Consider the following 21,702-nt stretch of genomic DNA (forward strand, 5'->3'; position numbering starts at 1 on the left):
ATTCCCCAGGGTGCTCCACCTCTAAGAGGTGCCTTCACCTCCCCCTTGTTCTAGCCACACCTGCTGAGACATGTTCCAGGAGCCCAGGGCCTCTCAGGAACAGACAGGATATACCTAGCACAGAGAATGGCAGTGAGAACTCTTGGCATTGCTCAGAAAAGTGTTTTTAGAATCTCTGGGCAGACTGGGACTTTCCCGAGGACATGGGACATAATGTATTTGGGTTCAGAGAAAATGGACAGTCTGTCTCATAAGTGCTTTTTAATCACTAGATCAGGACCAAAGGGTCAAAGCAAAAACAATAGCCAGTCTTCCACTGAAAGGCCCAAATCACAGAGTTCAGAAGCATCAAGTGAAACTTTGAAGCAGGAAGGTGACAAAATTTTGGTCTCTGCTTCTGCATCATGCCCTGACTTCCACAAGTTTTATAACAGAAGTAAGCTGAATATATTAGAGAGATTAGAGCCCCAAATAAGATTATCCAGGGAAGAATTCTGAAGACTGTCCATTATAAATCTACAACTACACTCCATACCTTTTCCCTCCTGTTTTCTAAACCTCTTGAACTTCTGCACAAGTCAGGCTGGTTCTTAGTATAATTATCTCTACCCCACGGTGATTTAATTTCCCAGGGGCTGTTGTTAAGTCTGAGATTTGATGACTGCTACAAGGATTAGTTCTTACTTCAGGGAAAGAGGATTTCACCATGGCATTGTCTTGTGTCTGGACCTTTCCAAGTTCACAAACCAATACATTAATTCCTCATTGCTTCCCGCCTGTGACTAGCTATAGCTGTGGCCGCTTTTTTAGAAGTAGGTACATTTAAAAAAATATATCCCCCTCATATATTATTGTTTCCCCAGGGGCAGGATTACAGCCTGCAACTGCTTGGGATAACGGCATTTCTGTTGCAAACGAAATATATATATATATATATATATACACACACATATACACACACACACACATACACACACACACATATATATATATGTATAGCGGGTATCGCTCTGAATACTTGTCACAGACTGCAAAGTCTGTCACAGTTCAATAAGAAGCTCTTGTTGGGATAAAATATTAGGAAAAGACTTTCATAAAAATGTGCCGGGGAAGAGCATATTTGCTTTAAAGGGTGTCTAACTTGAACATCTTTCTCCTAAAAATGTATTTTTAACACAACTGCTTCATGTGATTCTCAGCCACAGTTTAAACAAGCATTATGGCTTTGATGGGGGAGATCCCAAAGTGGTTGCACATAGAAAAGGCCTGTCCTATCCTTGAAAAGTTTCTGTGGGTTGAGGGCAAAGAGCACAAATGATTGGACTATACTAGCGACTGCTCAGTAAGGATCTCACGCTTTCCTCCTGGGCAGCAACTCCAGGCACCTTGATTTAAGGCACTTTGATTTTAGTGCTAAAGAGCACTTTACAGATCCCTCCTCAGTGCTGTCTTGGGTTTGTCTTCTTTCTGTTTTCATATATGGAGTCAAACCATGCCACTGCCAGATGATAAACAAAATACCCTAAAACCATAAAGAAGACTGAAATACAGAGGAGTCAGAACATTAGTACTGTGGAAGATATCACTGTTTGGTCTCTGTGATGCTGAGATTTAAATGCTAGGAAGTTCTCATGGTGTCAGAAAGGGAGGGTGGGAGGAACCCCTGAATTATTGGTCTAGATGGGCCAAGCACTGACAGTTGGCTGATCAACAGAGGTTCATTACCTGCTCACATCACAGTCAAGTGTGGGTCAGTCAGAGTGTTTCTATTCTGAGAGGTTATTCAGAAAGCCAGCTCCATCCTGCTTATATGTCTGCCATCTCCTGCAATCTCTTAGGATCTTGGAATTCTCCACTGGGGATCCAGTGAAGAAGATGGAAAGAGAAGGGAAGAATGTGGACAGAGAGCAAGAGTGGAGAATCTGGGGAGGTTTTCAGGGGCAAGACCTAGAGGCAGGGCAGAGCCTAATACTCACAACCCACTGGCCAGAGCTCAGTCATGTGATCGCACCTGACTGCAAGGGAGGATGGGAAATGTAGTTTAGTGTGATATGGAGGAAAGGGAAATTAATTTGTTGAACAGCTAGTAAGGCTTTACCTCACCTGCAAATACCTATAAGCCAGGTAGGTAACTTGTAAGAGTGAAGCAAGCAGAATGTCAATACAATCTATGGGTAAAGGGGTCTTGATGCTAGAGACTATATGCCGATCTGAAGAAAATGGCAGGGGTGGCCATTATTCAACTGTACCTTCCTGCCACTTGGCTAAGAAGGGCCTGAATTGACTTACCCACATGTTCAAAAGACGAAAGAAATCCAAGTTTTCATAAGCAATCTGCCTTTTTAAAAGAGAATTAGTTTTCCTTTTTCTTTTTCTGAACATACTCAGATGACCAAACAGGCAGGCTAGTAATAACCTCTAGCATACAGGAACAAGCCTGGGCTGGGCACAAGGAGATGGGAGTCAAGTGGCAACCACACTGCTCATATCCGGGGCCCATGGGAGCCTCTCAGCTTCTGGGCCTCTCTTTCTCATCTCCACAATCTGAGGGTCAGACATGTTTCTGAAGTAGGTGCAAAGGCCACCTGAGCTCTGCTTGCACCTGTGTTTTTGTTCATGCTTGCTGATGCCATACTATTTAGCAGGTAACCTGAGAAAGAATTCCAGAGTCTTCTCCTAGAACTTAACCCACAAAGGCAAGACTCCTCTGGCAAAACAAAACCAAAACTGAGGTCATTCTCTGTAGAGTTCATGACTTAGCAGATAATTCTAGGGGACAGGGGAATATGTTTTCCTGGTGAATACCTCAGAAATCCCTTTTCCAAGGAGAAAGATGCTTATTTCTCTAGCATTCCAGGAAGATATGGGAGTCTCTTTATTGTCATGGTTCTGAGTCAAGCAGACATGACTGATTCTTCTGACTCTCCTAGCTACAGAATCTTGGTCAAGTGACTTAATCTCTCTCAACATCAGCTTCCCCATCTGAAACTAAAAGACTTAACCTTAGAGAGTATTTGAGTATTATTTGCACCAGGCATAAAAATTGCTCAAAAAAGTAAGTGCTTTGTAAATATTAGTTGCTGTTATTACTGTCAGTTGTTGTTTCTAATTTAGTCCTATTATTTCATTTAGATGGATACTTTGGAGCCTGTGGGTGATGAATTTAGCGGAATGGCCAGATGCCCTTACGATGCCAAACATGCCAATATCGCACTGTTTGCAGGTAAATGACCTGATTTCCTGATTTCTCCTCATTGCATTTGTTTTCATGGGCTCAGCCTGTGGCTCTGGAGGATTTGCAGAGTCACAGTTGTACTTTGATTTTCTGGTGACTACTGTAAATAAGAAAGCCTTTTCCATTTGAAATCATATGGAAATTGTACTTTTGTTTTTTTGTTGCTGTTCAGTCACTCAGTTGTCTCCAACTCTTTGCGAACCCGTGGACTGCAACATACCAGGCTTCCCTGTCCTTTACTATCTCCTGGAGTTTGCTCAAACTCGTGTCCATTGAGTCAGGGATGCCATCCAACCATCTCGTCCTCTGTCGTCCCCTTCTCCTCGGGCCTTCAATCTTTCCCAGCATCAGGGTCATTTCCAATGAGTTGGCTCTTCACATCAAGTGGCCAAAGTATTGGAGCTTCAGCTTGAGCATCTGTTCTTCCAGTGAATATTCAGGGTAGATTCCTTTAGGATTGACTGGTTTGATCTCCTTGCTTTTTCTTTTTTCTCTCCTCACTTCTTAAGACAAGTCTTTGCCATGCTTACCCATGCTTCTCTGCCTTTAGAAAGAGTAACAACTTTGCACTGAACATGCGACATACTGGTTAGGGCGTGTCTGGGCTGAAGTAATAGAAAATCCCACCTCAAACCCCCAGTGTGAACTGAGTATTTAAGGTGGGGTAGACTTTGGGGTTGCTTTGATTCAACAACTCATTCATCTCATCCAGGACGCAGGTCCTTTTCATTTCTCTGCTCAGTTTTCTTTCTTTCTCTGAGGGAGACTGGCTGTTCTCACAGTCATAGGATGCTGTTGGGTCTTAATTAGGGCTACATATCCTTTTGTCTGGGCTTCTCAGGTGGTGCTAGTGGTAAAGAACTCACATGCCAATGCAGGACACTTAAGAGACATGGGTTTGATCCCTGGGTTTTGAAGATTCCCCTGGAAGAGGGCATGGCAACTGACTCCAGTATTCTAGCCTGGAGAATCCCCTGGACAGAGGAGCCTGGCAGGCTACAGTCCATAAGGTTGCATAGAGTTGGACGTGACTGAAGCAACTTAGCACATAAAGGCATCCCCTTGTCTACATATAGAAGGGAGAAGGAAAGAGGTGAAAGGAAGCTTCTATAAGCTCTTTCGGTTACCAGCGCATCTTCTCAAATATCATGACCTCATGAGCTTACATGCCTGTCTCTGATAAAACTGTAGTGGCCAAAGGGATGATACTGATGATCAGAGGCTGACCAACACTCCCCATTGCTACTCCTTCCTTCCACTGCAAAGGATATAGAATGAAAGCAAATAAGCCATGACTTTCAGATGGGGATTTTTGTGTATGTATGTGGGTGTTTTATTGATAATTAGAAATTTATTTAGGAATTCATTGCCAGCTGTGCTCGTTGAGGTGGGTGTAGGGAGAAGTATTGGTATAGGAGCTCCTCCAAAGGTAGAGCATTCCTAGCAAGCAGCCTTGTAGGAAACACAAAGTCATGTAAACCTATTTGTAAGCATGTGTAGGGGCAAGGCCACTAAGAGTGCTTGGGGATTATATTCCTAAGTGCCTAACTTCTACTGCAGCACTTTTCTGACACTTGGAACCTGCATTAGTAATAGAGTAATGGAGGTTGTGGACTGCAGTGGAGAATGTAAATTTAATAAGGAAAAAGAGGCACCCCAAGGTAGAAAGAGGAGAATGAGCAGAGTGTTTTCCGAGGCCACCAACCTTCCAAGAGCAAGCCCCATGAAACCATCCTGTGGCTGCCACTCCTCTTCCCCAGAAGGTGTATCTGAATCCATGTTCACTGAAATGCTTGAAAGCTCTTAAAACTTCCACCATTATAAACAGAAGATACTTGTTGCACCTGAATAGTTGTCATATTACCTAGAGTGACAAAATAGTAGTCTATTTTACAAGTAAAAGTTCTGGCAAGATATCCAGTTTAAAATGTAAAACAAAGAGTATGGAGGAGTGTTCAATAGCAGTAACCACATACCCACACACACACATACCCCCCACTGTCCTCTCCTCCTCAGGTATATCCATATGACCCGGAGCTATGATTCTATAAGAAAAATTGTGATTTTTGCAGACGCATGTGTATCAGTAGAAAGGTTTGCCATCTGCAGCCAAAATCTAATCCAGAAGGTCAACACGTACAGATATATGACTGCCAATAATGTAGATATGAAGACAGCTCTACCTGAAACTGAGCAAATACCAGTTAAGACCAAAGAAAGTGAAAGTGAAAGAAAGTGAAGTCGCTCAGTCGTGTCCGACTCTTTGCGATCCCATGGACTGTAGTCTACCAGGCTTCTCTGTCCATGGGATTTTTCCAGGCAAGAGTACTGGAGTGGGTTGTCACTGCCTTCTCCAGGGGATCTTCCTGACCCAGGGATCGAACCCAGGTCTCCTGCATTGCAGGCAGACGCTTTACCCTCTGAACCACCAGGGACCAAAAGTAGACCTCAAAGACTTTGCTTAGGTATGTTTATTTAAAACAGAACCATATGCTTATCCCACAAGCGTTAGAGCTTAAAGAGAACTGTGATGTATATAAGCCACTTCTCAAGATGCTCTGGAAACCACAATTAATGAAGACAGGTAACCCATTAAAGCTGAGCCAAGGAAGCTATTTATATTTATATTGAATATAATTATTGTTTCCATTTCACCTACACAGATTTTACTATTCCAGAACAGCCCCTTTGATTATCTGTGTAAAGAATGCTTGCTAATCCAGGAAAAGAACCACAAATTTTAAGGATTTCATCTTCAATCATCTTGTCTGTCTTTTGCCTTGGATGTATCCTCAAGCAGAAGTCCCAAAGAGCATGAATTCTTAAAGAAAAGTCCAGTTTGAACTCATCATCATCCCTTCCCCCTCTTTATTTTGGCTTCTTGTATATCAGAATGTTCTCAGTTTGAGACTTTGGAAATACTGAAACAAGTATCTCTTAAATGGAAAGCTAGATCAGTAGGAGTTAGTGGCTCTCCTGACTGAGGTAAAGAGGAGCAGAGACTCAAAAAGGATACACATACCAATCTTTTTTTTTCTTTTTTTTAATCGGAGTATGATTACATGTAGCAATTTTAGTCAGCTCTTTTTTGCTTACAAATCCTCTTTCTTCAACTTCCCTCATTTGCTTAGGCTGCGGACTTTCTTCTGCTTGCACTTAAATTTTTCTGGTGATACAATCAGCCTCTCTCTTTCCCAGGGCTCCTACCTAATCCAGTTTACCACGGTATGGTGGTGGCTGCAGTGTCCAAGGGGCCTTGGCCTTGAGATTTCAGTCAAGGTCCATCTAATGGAGTGAAGCAAACAATATTTTTCATATACCCTGTTCCCTGAGCTGCTGCTGCTTAGAAATTGCCATGCAATTTAAAAATGAAAAATGTTTCATCTCTCGTGATCCCAATTTAAAATGGTTAGGAATGTGGGCCAAGTATTTTCCTAGCAACTCTTGGATTTGTCTCAGTTGTCCTATCTTATTTGCCTGATACAGGAAAGCCAGGTAGGAGATGTCTCTATTATTCCCCCGTGCCCACCATCTTGCTCCAACCCTATTCTCCTCTCCTCTTTCTCTTCAAAGATGGAAAACTATACTCTGCTACAGTGACAGACTTCCTTGCCATTGATGCAGTCATCTACCGGAGTCTTGGAGACAGCCCAACCCTACGGACCGTCAAGCATGATTCAAAGTGGTTAAAAGGTGAACAAACAATTAAAAAAAGAAAGGAGGTGTGGTGGGGGAGATGTATATCTTGAAGGAGATTTAGCGTCTGAATGGTCCAGATTGTAGTTTCATTTTAGTAATGGCTTCTCACGGACATGAAGGTGGAAATTGCATCTCTTGCCCCGAGTTGATTTATTACCTCCCCTTTTCACTTCCCGTGAGTTTCTGGAGTATTATCAAAACTACCAACACCACTATAATAGAATACATTACATTCATCTTTCCTGCCTCAAGCTCTCATTTCAAAGTCCCACATAAAACCAACTAAACAAAACACTTCATTCATAGAAGGGAACGGGGAATTAGAGGTGGTGGGGAACAGGAAAAAAGCTGTTCACAACCCGAATGAGTCAAGGTTGACAAGGCAATGTGTACAAAATCTATTCTGTAGTATGAGCCTTGTATTGTAGAAAATAAAATTACAGATATATGCAAAACTCATTTATTCTTCATTGTTCATTGCAACTGCTTCTGGAAGATTAAATCTGTAGGCTTAAATGCTTTTGGAAATCATTAAGCACTTGCATGTGTAAAGTCACTAGAAACAGTTAGTGTTAACCAAATGTCTAATGGCCCTACGATTTTATTTCATAACATGTCTTTGGTTGCAACTGATTGCAGTTCTTTTAACTCTGTGTGACACACCCCCAATTAAAGTGCCCATTTGTCCACAGAACCGTATTTTGTCCAAGCGGTAGATTATGGAGACTACATCTACTTCTTCTTTAGGGAAATAGCGGTGGAGTACAACAGCATGGGAAAGGTAAGAGGGGAGGATGTCTTAATATGGGGCCAATGTGGTTATGAATGGCTTTGAAATAAAACCATAAATCTAAGGACAAGGTCATTGTTTTGAGAAGACCCAGCAAAGACTGGTGGAAGTGAAACATTTTGCTTCCTTGAACCCCTATATGCTTTTTCTGATTAGTAACAGAATACAGGGAAACCTCTTAAATACATTGAAAACATAATAAACAGATGAGTTTCAAGTATCTTAAGAAAGATGTGGTTTCCAGGTCTACTCATCAAGTTTTTTTGTTTTGATTTGTTTTAAGCTGAGCTGCTCTACAGAGAGAAAGTAACTATTCAATACCTATAAGCAACCCCAGGGTCTCGACTGTATTCATTGCAAAAAAGCAATAGAAGACTTAGGGGATGTCTATTTCGATTATTTTTTACCAGAGAGTGGATCAAGACCACTGAGTTGGAGGGCACAAATTCAATACCAGGGTGGCTTGCACAGTTAGAGGAATTCAGAGCATGAGAGGCAGAGCCCAGAGGCAGCCAGGGAGGATGGCAGAGATGGCGCATACAAAGTACGCTTTTGTTTGAGGAAATAAAAAGCTAAGCAGTCTGTATGGAAATGAGTGTATGTGCCTGGGAGCTGATCCCCTGAAGGATTTATAGTTCTGTATTAAATGCCACAGCCTTATCTTTCAAAACATGCTGTTCCAATGCTGAGTTTTTCCCTTTTTTTTTTTTTTTTTTTTTTCCACTGATTTTAGAAACACAGGATTAAATTAAGCATCTTGTTGTTCTGTTTCTATTTTTCTAAGAAAGGTAAATTCTACCAAGATCTCCATGAAAAGTAAGTGCATTTTGTCTTCTCCGTGTTTTCCCCCTGCAGGTAGTTTTCCCAAGGGTGGCTCAGGTTTGTAAGAATGACATGGGAGGGTCTCAGAGAGTGCTGGAGAAGCAGTGGACTTCTTTCCTGAAGGCTCGCCTCAATTGCTCCGTTCCCGGGGACTCCCATTTTTATTTCAACATCCTGCAGGCAGTTACCGATGTGATTCATATTCATGGCCGTGATGTTGTCCTGGCAACCTTCTCCACACCTTATAACAGGTAACCATGTCCTGGCGGTGCAGACTTCATCGGTCCTTCCCGGCTTCCTTTTCCCAAGGGGTTCTTGTCTAATACACAAGATTTGCAACTGATGGAAACACTGCCATTCACTATAACTGTAACGCTCAGTTTTCATCCACAAATGGTCAGTATAAGTGCTGTTAGAGAATTTTGGAGAAAGTAATGAGATAAATTATTCCAATATCTTTTCAGATGTCTGGGATAGAAACACTATTCATGTGTTATTTCTCAATCCCTCTACTTATCTTGAAAAGTGAATACCGTTGCCTTCTTTTTACACTTGAGGAAACCGAGTTCAATTCTACTCTCTGGTCCAGGTAGTCCACAGATAGAAGCAGCAGCTTTGGCATTCAAGAATGTTCCTCTTTTCTAGGTCACCTAACCTTTTATTTGACTTTTAATATTTCTATGATTAGATCAGTAATTTTTGAAAAATACTGGATATGTATTAAAATGCTACAGGGTGAAATTTAGGAAGTAGATGAGTCCATCTTGCATCCCACCTGGTTATCATCCTGTTTGAGGAACCAGAATCCCAACCACAGCACTACTGTCTGATTCTGGAGGGGTTTATTGAGGATTTAGGCTTCATCAATAAACCTCAATAAAAGGAGTTAGTGGTTCATTACTAAAGAATCCACCTGCAATGCAAGTGATGCAGGTTTGATCCCTGGGCCTGGAAGATCCTTTGGAGAAAGAAATGGCAACCCACTCCAGTATTCTTGCCTGGGAAATCCCATGGACAGAGGACCCTAGTGGCCTACAGTCCATGGGGTCACAAGAGATGGACATGACTGAGCGACACCACCACCACCTCCATTGAGGATTTACAAATCATCAAACATTGTACTGAGAAATACTGAGTCTCAGCCCATTCATTCCTATTTTTGTATTTATTTAAGCTAAGACACTGAGCTATTAAATGACACACTAAAAACTGTCCCTGGAGCAGTGGACACATGTGGAGACTAACGCATAGAGGAAGAGGGACGCTGTGTTCCCTGGTACTCGGCTCTCCCAGCCCTAGCACTGTCCTGTGGAAATGATCTTCACTCTGGCCGTGGCCAAGAAATTGAAGTACATGTACTAAACTATGTACAATTCTGCCTCTTCTCTCTGATCTTCTGCTCAATCTTCTGATCTTCAAGACAATACACTGTCTTGTTTTGGATTATACTTTTTACAAAGACTTTGAAGAACCTGGTGAATGGCTAGATGATAGGAACATACATGATGAGACTGGAGGACAGCAGCTAGGAAAAAATGCCCAAGAACTGGGTAAAGTCCACAACAGAGCAAGCTGAAAGAGGAAATAACGTTCCTCAATTATACAGAGGGCGAGAATCAAGCATCCCCCATTGAAGACATAAGAAAACATAAACCTGTATTGCAGCAAGTATTTAGTTAGGTTTAAGTAAGTTGTGACCATTTTTAGACTTGAGAATTTTTAGACTTGAGAATAGAAAAGATGTAAAAATTCAGGCCTTAACTGCTTGTACTTTGGAACCCATGTATCTAGGAGTGTTGAAAAAGAAGACTGTTCTGGAAGATAGGAATGTAAGTGCCAGTGGAATTTCAGAGCACATTTCTAATTTTTTTTTAATGTTTTTTGAGAAAATGAGTTACATTGTGATTATAACAAAGTAGGAGATTCCTAAATATTACACATACTCCATTTAAAGAATTTTCTTTAAAGGTCCCTAGGAGACATTCAATAAGTGCATGCTAATGCAGTCTCAGAAACCATATTTGGTCAGTAAGATCAGAAAATGGCAAAAGTATGCAGACCAGTCTTCATCTATAAATGATAGTCCCTCTCTGATTACTCCCTCTGGTTTCATCCCTTTCCACCCCATTCTCCACACATTCCCACTCCATCATGTCAGGTTGTCTCAAATCCTTTAGGGGCTCCTCTTGCCCTGAAGATAAAGCCCAGATCCCTTGTTGGCATGGCATGGAAGCCCATCATGGTCAGCTCCTCCTCCAGTGCAGAGGGTTGACTGAACCACTCACACCCTGCTGTCTTGCCCAGCCTGCTCCCCCAACCTGTCTGCTTGCCCACTGAGCCCCTGGGCATGCTCCAAGGCTCAGTTCCAATCACATTCCCTGGAACTCTGCATGTGCCTTTCATATATACTGCCTTTACCAGATGGTCTTGGAAAAGTTGCTGTTGTTATTATTATTATCACTGCTGTTGTTCCTTGCTGCCACACTGAATTATGAATCAGCTGAGAGCACGATTTGTTATTTACTGAGCATTCACTGCTTGAGATTGGGGATTCCATAAATATATGTTGAATGAACAGAAGATGGGAATAAAGGGAGGGGATAAAGTAGGGAAGAAAAAAGAAAGGATTTTACACATGATTCTAACATTAGGAAGATTATAAACCCTAGGGTATCTTTAGCAATTATGAAGTGCCTCATAAAATACTTCCAAATTTATCCTATTTTTCTTAATATTTAAAGTAAATGTGTACACCTCTTTTAGGAGAGCAAGATGTGAAAAGAGTCTTACAAAATTAAATAATGTTAGGGGCGCTAAAGTTTCAAAACAAATGGAGATCACTGTCTTATTATAGACTTAATATTGTGAATAATACACACACACACACACACACACACGCTACATACTTTAAAATTCATCCTGCCACTCTGTTTTAAATAAGCTTTCTAATCCTCCCCCATTTCTCACTTTCTTAGTAATACTTCAATAATTATTTTGTGAAATTAAAGGTGGCATAAAATTCTCCTAATCATACATGGAGTGTTTTCCATAGCTTTTCGACATGTGCAAAATCCAGGCCAAATCATTCTCTCTGCCCTGTGTGAAGCTGATGCTGCCAAGCGCCTGTGTCTTGCCCTGGGTGCTTCTGTGTGCAGTGACCCACTATCTCAAAGCCTGATTCAAACTGTTGGCCAGCCAGTGCCTGAAATTTATTTGATCAAAATCAAGGAACAACCATAGAAACAAACACAGGTTCAAGCAGTGTACCTAGATGAATGAATAATTCATGTCTTCTCACCATTGATGAAAAACAACCCCAAAGTCCTTCCAGGAGTGCCAGGCAAGAATGTAATTATAGGTAGAGATTACTGATGTTATTATTTAGCACTTAATTGAGCATTTTATTTGCAAAGCATTGGTGCTTTAGAGATTTAAACTGTTTAGTCTTATGCAAATAAACAGGAAGTAAAATTGGCAGTGTCCAGTGATTAACATAAAATATGTTTGGGTTCCTCACACATACATTCTCACTACTGACGTCCTTGACTTGAGGAGCCAAATTCAGAGAAGGAATATGTGGACAGCAGGGACACTTTTACTTCAAACTTTTACCAATATCAGAGATGCAGAATGTTGTCCAAACATTTTATCTTTGGTTTAAAGACTGGTAATTAATTTCAGGGAATTCATGAAACTTGAAAATTACCAGGTCAACCATTCCTCCTTTATAAACAAAAGCAGTGCCAGACACAAGACCAAAAAAGGGTTTTTTTCCCTATGATTTTGCTTTAACTAGCCCTTTCTTTAAGACCAGTGAGGCAAATCTGATTTACTGGAACAGTCTCCTTATGCACTAGGGTCCCTTACATTTATACTGTTCAGAGTATGAACACTAAATTTCAACTGCCAGCACTAGGGAAGTTTCTTTGGTGTATGTTTTCCAAACTGCATGCGGAACTGTTGCATAAGTAACACTTTGTATGAAATGTCCCATCGCAGCATCCCTGGATCTGCAGTGTGTGCCTATGACATGCATGACATCGCCAATGTCTTTACTGGGAGATTCAAAGAACAGAAGTCTCCAGATTCCACATGGACACCAGTTCCTGATGAACGCGTGCCTAAGCCCAGGTACGTGCCCATGTTTATCAGGCTCTTTTAAATTTCCAGAAGTGGTGCAGTTAGCTCCCATGATGAGTATCTTGGGCTTCCCAGGTGGCACTAGTGGTAAAGAACTCTCCTGCCAATGCAGGAGACATAAGAGACATGGGTTCGATCCCTGGGTCGGGAAGATCCCCTGGAGGAGGGCATGGCAACTCACTCCAGTATTCTTGTCTGGAGAATCCCATAGACAAAGGAGCCCAGAGGACTGCAGTCCACAGGGCCACAAAGAGTCAGACACAACTGAAGCAACTTAGCACACACGCAATGAGCATCTTATCAACTGCACACCAGGGCCTTCCATGCGGGCAGATACAAATGCCAACACAAAAGAAAGGCCTATGAGGCCATTTACTTTCATTCCTTTAGCCAAAACGCCAAATTACCCAAGTTGTATTCAAAACAGTGACTCTCTAGTCTTTCACTTAGACTATATATCTGTGGATTATCCACTGTAATCCTTGGATGACAGGAGCCATCTGCCCCAGCAGCCCCAGTGGTCTATAGCTGAGGAAACTGAGGCCCAGAGAGGTACAGAGTGTGTTGTACAAGCTCACCGATCTGGGGAGATGACTTCCACCACTCCTCCCTGCTTCCCTTCAGTTTCACGGAGACCCATGTCTTTCAGCCTTAATAAAATGTAAAATATAAACAGTGTTCGCTGGATTCTGTGACTAGACTGAATCACAGCTAATCCTGAGCTAAGGGCAGGTAGGGATCAGCAGGTGCAGTGGGCCATTATTAGGATGTCTCTGGTCTGAGGGTTCTAGTCTGTTTGGGGTCTGGATATACCATGGGTTCCCTCGTCCTCAAAACATGCCCCAAAAGTGCCTTTATGGGGAACCTATTGTCCAGAGACAATCTAGAGACTTTTGGTCCTGTGTAATTTCCATCAAATCTACACACTAAACCAGTCCAATACTTTGTCCACCTGATATGAACAGCCAACTCATTGGAAAAGACCATGATGCTGGGAAATATTGAGAGCAGGATAAGGGGGCAACAGAGGATGGGATAGTTGGATGGCATCACTGACTCAACAGATGTGAGTTTGAGCAAACTCCAGGAGATGGTGAAGGACAGAGAAGCCTAGCATGCTTGCAGTCTGTGGGGTCGCAAAGAGTCGGACACAACTGAGTGACTGAACAAAAAACCAGTTCATTCATTTCTCTAACTGGGACAGGATGAAACCCTCTCCCAGCCCTGTGCCTGCCCTCTTTATGTTTCACACGCGGCATACCTCCCTTTGTTGCTCAGTCACTCAGTCGTGTCTGACTCCTACAGCATTTGAAACCTACATTATGAATATACAGAAACAAACCTGTGTGTTAGCTTCCTCCACTTAATCTGTGGAAGGAAACCCAATGTCTTTTAAACTTTTTTGGTTTCCAACTCTTTCCTCCAACATCCAATTCCATCCCCCCAAAAGTATCTAACCCAATTCACTGAATTGAACGACCTTAGATAATATGAATCACTGGGGCAGAAACCCCTATGATCCATCCTTTTTCATCCCCTGAACCATCTGGCATGTGCCTTCTCTGTTACTAAAGGAGAACAGGCTAATTGTAAAAAACATACTCTGGCAACCTCAGGCGAATTCTCAAAGGCTCTAAGTCAGATGGATTCTCTAAAGGAGCGCTGACTACCTTCCAGGCAAGCAGGACGCATACTTTAAGTGACTTTCCACTGGTCATCATTCCGCATGCTGGCCTGTCTCTCTTACAGACAGCAGGATGCTTTCCCTGGCTGGCTGGGTTAGTGCCATGAAAGCATGTGCCCAGGGCTAGATCCTGCCAGTGCTGTCAGGGTCCACTTTTCCCTCCTGCACCAGAGGGGCAGCCAGGAGTCTGGACAAGACTGGCGCTAATGTCTCCCTGATCTGACTTTGCTGAGATGTCCCTTGACTCCTGAAACCATGTCATTTCTTCTAGAAACCAATCTTCAGTGTCATTGTTCAGCGTGTTTTAAAATGACTTTTCAGACAAGAATTTCAGTGTAATTGGCTTTTCATGCCTACCCAAATCAAATGAAAGCAATAAAAAACAAAAGGTTCCCTGACCTCCTGGTAATGAGAATGGGTTATACTGAGTCTAGCAGGTAGGTTCAGTGGTAAAGAATCCACCTGCCAAGCAGGAGATGCAGGAGGGTTATACTGAGTCTAGCAGGTAGGTTCAGTGGTAAAGAATCCACCTGCCAAGCAGGAGATGCAGGAGGGTTATACTGAGTCTAGCAGGTAGGTTCAATGGTAAAGAATCCACCTGCCAAGCAGGAGATGCAGGAGGGTTATACTGAGTCTAGCAGGTAGGTTCAGTGGTAAAGAATCCACCTGCCAAGCAGGAGATGCAGGAGGGTTATACTGAGTCTAGCAGGTAGGTTCAGTGGTAAAGAATCCACCTGCCAAGCAGGAGATGCAGGAGGGTTATACTGAGTCTAGCAGGTAGGTTCAGTGGTAAAGAATCCACCTGCCAAGCAGGAGATGCAGGAGGGTTATACTGAGTCTAGCAGGTAGGTTCAGTGGTAAAGAATCCACCTGCCAAGCAGGAGATGCAGGAGGGTTATACTGAGTCTAGCAGGTAGGTTCAGTGGTAAAGAATCCACCTGCCAAGCAGGAGATGCAGGAGGGTTATACTGAGTCTAGCAGGTAGGTTCAGTGGTAAAGAATCCACCTGCCAAGCAGGAGATGCAGGAGGGTTATACTGAGTCTAGCAGGTAGGTTCAGTGGTAAAGAATCCACCTGCCAAGCAGGAGATGCAGGAGGGTTATACTGAGTCTAGCAGGTAGGTTCAGTGGTAAAGAATCCACCTGCCAAGCAGGAGATGCAGGAGGGTTATACTGAGTCTAGCAGGTAGGTTCAATGGTAAAGAATCCACCTGCCAAGCAGGAGATGCAGGTTCAGTCCCTGGGTTGGGAAGATCCCCTGGAGGAGGAAATGGCAACCCATTCCAGTATTCTTGTCTGAGAAATCCCATGGACAGAGGAGCCTAGTGGCCTACAATCCGTGGGGTCGCAAAAGAGACGGACACGGCTTAGCAACTAAACCACCACAAAGCAGGTTACATAAGGCCAGCAACTTTCTGAACACCTTTGTTTTCTACATTTGTGAAAAAGTCAGCCCAGTTGTCTCCTTCTGTGGAACAAATGCCTCCAGAACTCCTAGCAGGGTTTTAAGACAGGCAGAGCAGTCCCAGGGACGTGCAAACGTCTCACTTGTTTCGAAACTCTCACTTGTTTCGAGTTCCATCACTGTGGGGTTTGTTTGTGTTTCTGGCGGAGAAACCCGGCTCCTCTCAGCCAAGGCTGAACCGTCCTGGCTCGGGCTTCTCTATGGAGCGCGGAGGCGGCCCCGAGGCAATCTAAGCATATTTTTTGGTGGCATTATGCATTGTTCAGCTTCCTATTCTCAGCCTCCAATCTATTCTCCCTCATGCGAGTTGCATAGAGAAGCAGTTCATTCAAAGAATTTGCCATAAAGCGTGATAGAAGCTCACTCCCTTTGTTTCTTTGTAGGCCAGGCTGCTGCGCCGGCTCCACCTCCTTAGAAAAATACACCACCTCCAATGAATTTCCTGATGACACCTTGAATTTCATCAAAACGCACCCGCTCATGGATGAGGCCGTGCCGTCCATCATCAACAGGCCATGGTTCCTAAGGACGATGGTCAGGTGGGTGTCAGGCAAACCGCATCCTTACTGGATTTCCCCTGTTCCCACCCACGATCATTGGACCTGTCATTGGTGGATCATGATTTGAAGTGCCACGAAGCCCTTCTGTCATCCTGGCCCGGGTTCAGTTCTGAAGTCCTGGGCAGTTGGGTGGATGCCACCAAACCCCCATAACCACATTCCCAGTGAAAACACAGTTCAGAGAGTTTCAGGCTAACTGGACCCAGACCAACAATTAGAGGAAGCAAAGATGTCTCCTTTACCTTAGCTGGTTAATTCCACGTGTGTTCAAGTAGAGGAGCGTGAAGACAATCAGTCAATGTATGTACACACCTGTTTGTTTGCTGTGGTTGCAAAACATACTGCAGATTCCATCTGAGCACTGTCTCTGAATTGTTAGCTGTCACAGCAGGCCTCCTTGACAGCTCAAACAGTAAAGAATCTGTCTACAGTGCAGGAGAACTGGGTTCAATCCCTGGGTCAGGAAGACCCACTGGAGAAGGGCATGGCAACCCACTCCAGTATTCTTGCCTGGAGAATCCCATGGACAAAGGAGCCTGGCAGGCTACAGTCCATGGGGTCGCAAAGAGTCAGACACCACTGAAGCAACTTGGCACGCACAAAATACTATAATGGTTCTTGCCCATAAGATGGAAACCATGGTACATAACTTGCAGAAGAGTCCATGTTTTCCCGTTCCTGCCACACTGCTTAAAGAGAAAAGGGTTTCCATGGACTGTTGAACTGCTCTGGGATTTTAGAGAAGATGCCATGTAAGACTTACCTAAGAGGCTGATAAGGACTAACGCTCTTTACCTTTGGCTTTAAATGAATTTTGTTTGGCTTATATACCCTTTTATTTATTAACAGTGCCATTCGCACTCTACCCCTTCCCCCCCTATCCTTCAGAATTCTCAGCCCCTCTGTACACAATCCAAAATCTTCCCAACCTGACGTTTTGTTGACAAGTCTTGGCACCTCAGAGGAAGAGTGTGGAAAAATGGTAGCCAGAGCTTTTCTTTTCAGTATTCAGTGAAGCGTTAGTGGTTAGTGCGAAATATTCAATGAGTTCACTTATTTCTTCTCCTCTTCATAGGAGACATCAGTCTCTCCTCGTTGCTCATGGAAGGGATAATTGCTGAGTGGTTTCAGATGGTATGGCTACGTATTTATTATGTAACTTGGCCTCTGCACATACATACCTCTTTCCTCCCCTTGGAGCCATACTAATGCTCTACATATGGAAATAAAGGAGCAGAACAGCTTGAGAGCATTATTTATATGCATGTATTTTTCTTGAGGTTCTTACTAGAAAGCTCGATCGCAATTGTTTGAAGTGGAAAAGGGGGACACGTTAATGAAAGACCAACAAAGATGTAAAAACTGTGATCCTGTCATTTTAGATACCGCCTGACCAAAATCGCGGTGGACACCGCTGCTGGCCCGTATCAGAACCACACTGTGGTTTTCCTGGGATCGGAGAAGGGAATCATCTTGAAGTTCTTGGCCAGGACAGGAAACAGTGGTTTCCTAAATGACAGCCTTTTCCTGGAGGAGATGAGCGTTTACAATCCTGAAAAGTGCGTGGAATGTTTGGTTCTTTTCCTAGTACTTATTTGTCACGTTATTATCTTTTCCATTCAGAGAAAGCATGGTAGACTTTGATTTTATGCATTTTAGGTGACTTTTAGCATTATTTGTAAAAATCCTTTCATACATTAAAAGCATTATTTCCTCCTTGCTGCTAATGTGTGCGTTTATATAGGTAAACACATATATTGTGTATTTATGTGTATGTATGTGGGTGCACACATAAGGATCCATTGCTTCTTCAGTTAGATCAGATGAAGAGACCTAATCTCATAGGCTGGGGGCGGGGAGGTGGCGGGGAGGTGGCAGGTGGTGGCAGGAAGAAAAGAACTAACCCAAGAGAGACTATGAATGCCTTAGACTATCCTGCCTTAAAAATGTAGGTGCAGCTATGACGGAGTAGAAGACAAGAGGATCATGGGCATGCAGCTGGACAAAGCCAGCAGCTCCCTGTATGTTGCATTCTCCACTTGTGTGATCAAGGTTCCCCTTGGCCGGTGTGAGCGGCATGGCAAGTGTAAAAAGTACGTATTTGCCTCATTGATCATCGGATGTTCACGGTGCTTAGGGAAGAGTCCTAGGTAAGCTCACAGTCATTCTCTTCCTGCAGAACCTGTATTGCTTCCAGAGACCCCTACTGTGGGTGGGTAAAGGAAGCAGGTGCGTGTGCCCATCTGTCGCCCAGCAGCAGGTAAGGAGCCCGAGGCGTGGGAGAGTTTAAAGTGGCCTAAACGCAGGCTTGATTGTGCTCACACACAGCACTGCCGCTCGGCCTTCTGTGCACATACCTCATCATTGTGCCTGCCGGCCGATCTCCTTCCTTTCCCCATTTCATAGAATACCCCAACATCATACGTGGCAGACTTCCAATTGATTAATCATCTATCCTCAGACTGAGTAAAAACAGAGAAAAACAACACAGTGGACTTTAAGTATTCCCTGAGGAGAGGGACAAGAGGGTATATGCCTTGATCATCACAGTACAAGAACGGCAGAGAAAGGGAGCAAGAGGGTACCGATTAGGTTAGTGATGTGGCCTGTCCCAGCCATAGCAAAACTGGCTCCTGTAATTGACCATCCAGGGCTGAGAAGAAACTGCAGGGCATTTGTTAATAAGCAATGCATTTGTGCTGCAAGCATGTGTACACATCCAATAAACCTTTCTCCCGCACCACAGAACAGCTGACCCTATTCCTCATTAGGGAGTCAATCAATTCTTGGCATTTCTCCAGCAGATCAGCTAGATCAAGCCAGTCTACCACGCATGTGATTTTGGTGCTGAGAATTGTTACCCTGACTTCCAGTGCTTGGATGGTGTCAGTTCAAAGGCTTTATGCTTTTACTTCTGTGGATTTGAAATCCAAAATAACATTTGGAGAAATATTCAGTGCATGTCCTCGACAGGTTATGGCATTTGAAGGAAAAAGCCAGATGCCAGCACAGTTCTTTCGTAGTCATTTCTTCACTTCCCCCAATCCACCAGGCAAAAGGAATTATCCTCCCAACACAATGGGAGAGCCCCCTCTCCCATTTGAGAATACCAAGTTAAACAGATAGAAGGACAGCTGATTGACCACCACCTGCATAATTTGAGGGAAAGTATTCCCATAACAGAGCTGATGAAAACTGTAAAGTCTGACCTGGAAATCTGGCTAATGCAAAGGGTTGACTCACCATGCAGTATTAGATCAGCTTTGCAAGTAGCAATATTGACAGACTACAGGGTGAGAGCTTTATAGCTTTTCACGGGGTCCTTGAAGTGAAGGAGGAAGGATCACAGAAGTGCACAGTGAGGGAAGCTGAGAAATGGCCTATCTCCTTTCTTTAGTCAAGGTGTAACAAAGGTAATAAGACTGAATTTTAAGAATCATTTTTAAGTCAGCATGAGAACTCAACTGTTCAAAACATGTGCAACTCTCCTTGGAACGTGGCCTCAGGACCGGGTGAATCCTGGCTTTCATTACAGCTAGAAATCTTTATCCTTTGAGGCTGAATTTGATTTTTGACACACCATAAAAACACTAGAAATGAACACGGCAGATTATTAGATCAAGGTGTGACTGTCAAAGTAGTTTTCCAAGATGGCTCATAAATAAACTCTGAAGGCAGTTGCAAAATCAGAGTTTTGAGTATGTTGCAGAAAGAAGAGCAGAGTTCCCCCCAAAAAAACAAGACTCCTTTGGACTATTCCAGTGTGTTTATTTAAAAATCAAATTAGATACTATTAAGATCAGTTCTTTTGGGGTATAGAGTTTATGCAGCCCAAAGGTGACCTGCTGCTGCTGCTAAGTCCCTTCAGTCGTGTCTGACTCTGTGTGACCCGTAGACGGCAGCCCACCAGGCTTCCCTGTCCCTGGGATTCTCCAGGCAAGAACACTGGAGTGGGTTGCCATTTCCTTCTCCCATGCATGAAAGTAAAAAGTGAAAGTGAAGTCGCTCAGTCATGTCCGACTCTTAGCGACTCCATGGACTGCAGCCTACCAGGCTCCTCCGTCTATGGATTTTCCAGGCAAGAGTATTGGACTGGGGTGCCATTGCCTTCTCCAAAAGTGACCTAGTGGACTTGAAAGAAGAGTGAACCTGTAGAGGAGCATGACAGCAATACTCCTGAAGACTGGATGTGGGGCCAGGTGTGAACAAAATACCCACATAGTCTCAGCAAAACACACCACCGTGTTCTGTGTCCTTTCAGAGGCCCACTTATAGCCACCAACCGCTGTGAACACTTTGCTATACAAAGTTATTTCTAAACAAAGAAATAGATAAAGGTCTAGGAAGGCAAGAGTTGGGGTGAAAGAGAAAGGGAGAGAGGAAATGCTTCTGGATGTTGGTTAACATTTAAACTTTTCAGATGTTTCAAAAATGCTCAGGGCATTAGCAGCAAAGAGTGATATAGGTAATCCACAAACTTGTTTACCCCCTGAATAAAACCTGAATTGACTGCCCAAACCATGGCTTCTCCTTGGAGATTCACAAAGGACTCATTTCTATAAACTTCGGAGATAAATTTTCAAGCTGTTTTATCTACTTCTTTTTATACCTGGCACTCAGTTTTTCAAACCGTGTTAGTTGCTTTAGTGAAATTTAAGATGCATGCTGGAATAAAGACTCATATCATTGAATCTGTTTCTATCTTCTCCTTCCTTCCTTTTGAAGACTGACTTTTGAACAGGACATAGAGCGTGGCAATACCGATGGCCTGGGGGATTGTCACAGTAAGTGGAGTTTTTTTATCCATGCTTGTTTTGGGATATTTAGTCGATAAAAGATGCTTTTATAGAATGGCCTAGAAATATGACCCCACATGTGAAATTGAGTGCAGCTGCCTCTAAAACATGCAAAAATAACATAAATCACCTTCTAAATATCAGAGAAAATAGTGTCTTTTGAAGCCAGAGTTGTCAGTGCTGTTGCTGAAAATGCTGGCACCTAGCTCGTTATCATAAATGCGAAACAAATTCACTCTTGAGGATGAACCTGTAGCAGCACAGTCAGCTGTATCAGCATTTCCACTTAAAAACCAGTTTTACCAAGACAACACTGTAAAGCAATTTTCCTCCAATTAAAGAACAAAAACTATTAAAAAAAAAGCCAAAACACCACTAGTCTTGTTGTCTTTAAAAATACAATATTGGCATAATCTTTAGACAAATGATTAAAAAGGTTGATCACTGAACTCTGTTTTTTTAGTTGAATGGGACTATTTTCTTGAACATATCGATGAACAAAAGTAATTATT

At 43.1% G+C, this 21,702-nt stretch overlaps 1 protein-coding gene across 5 annotated transcripts in view; it reads left to right on the top strand.

Moving 5' to 3' along the window:
* SEMA6A (semaphorin 6A) overlaps window positions 1–21,702 on the top strand; it is a 131,933-nt gene that overhangs the window by 77,897 nt on the left and 32,334 nt on the right. For all 5 annotated transcript variants that reach the window (XM_086410781.1, XM_086410782.1, XM_086410784.1 and 2 more), the window contains exons 7-16: window positions 3,133–3,223; window positions 6,809–6,928; window positions 7,627–7,715; window positions 8,580–8,797; window positions 12,546–12,677; window positions 16,218–16,373; window positions 17,777–17,953; window positions 18,347–18,487; window positions 18,574–18,654; window positions 21,120–21,178. In XM_086410781.1, the coding sequence (XP_086266907.1) occupies window positions 3,133–3,223; window positions 6,809–6,928; window positions 7,627–7,715; window positions 8,580–8,797; window positions 12,546–12,677; window positions 16,218–16,373; window positions 17,777–17,953; window positions 18,347–18,487; window positions 18,574–18,654; window positions 21,120–21,178 (1,264 nt within the window). The remainder of the gene's footprint in view (window positions 1–3,132; window positions 3,224–6,808; window positions 6,929–7,626; window positions 7,716–8,579; window positions 8,798–12,545; window positions 12,678–16,217; window positions 16,374–17,776; window positions 17,954–18,346; window positions 18,488–18,573; window positions 18,655–21,119; window positions 21,179–21,702) is intronic.

The sequence above is a fragment of the Bos grunniens genome, chromosome 7, assembly GCF_055505025.1.
Source record: "Bos grunniens cultivar Pamir isolate PY7600 chromosome 7, Bosgru_T2T1.0, whole genome shotgun sequence".
Taxonomy (NCBI): domain Eukaryota; kingdom Metazoa; phylum Chordata; class Mammalia; order Artiodactyla; family Bovidae; genus Bos; species Bos grunniens.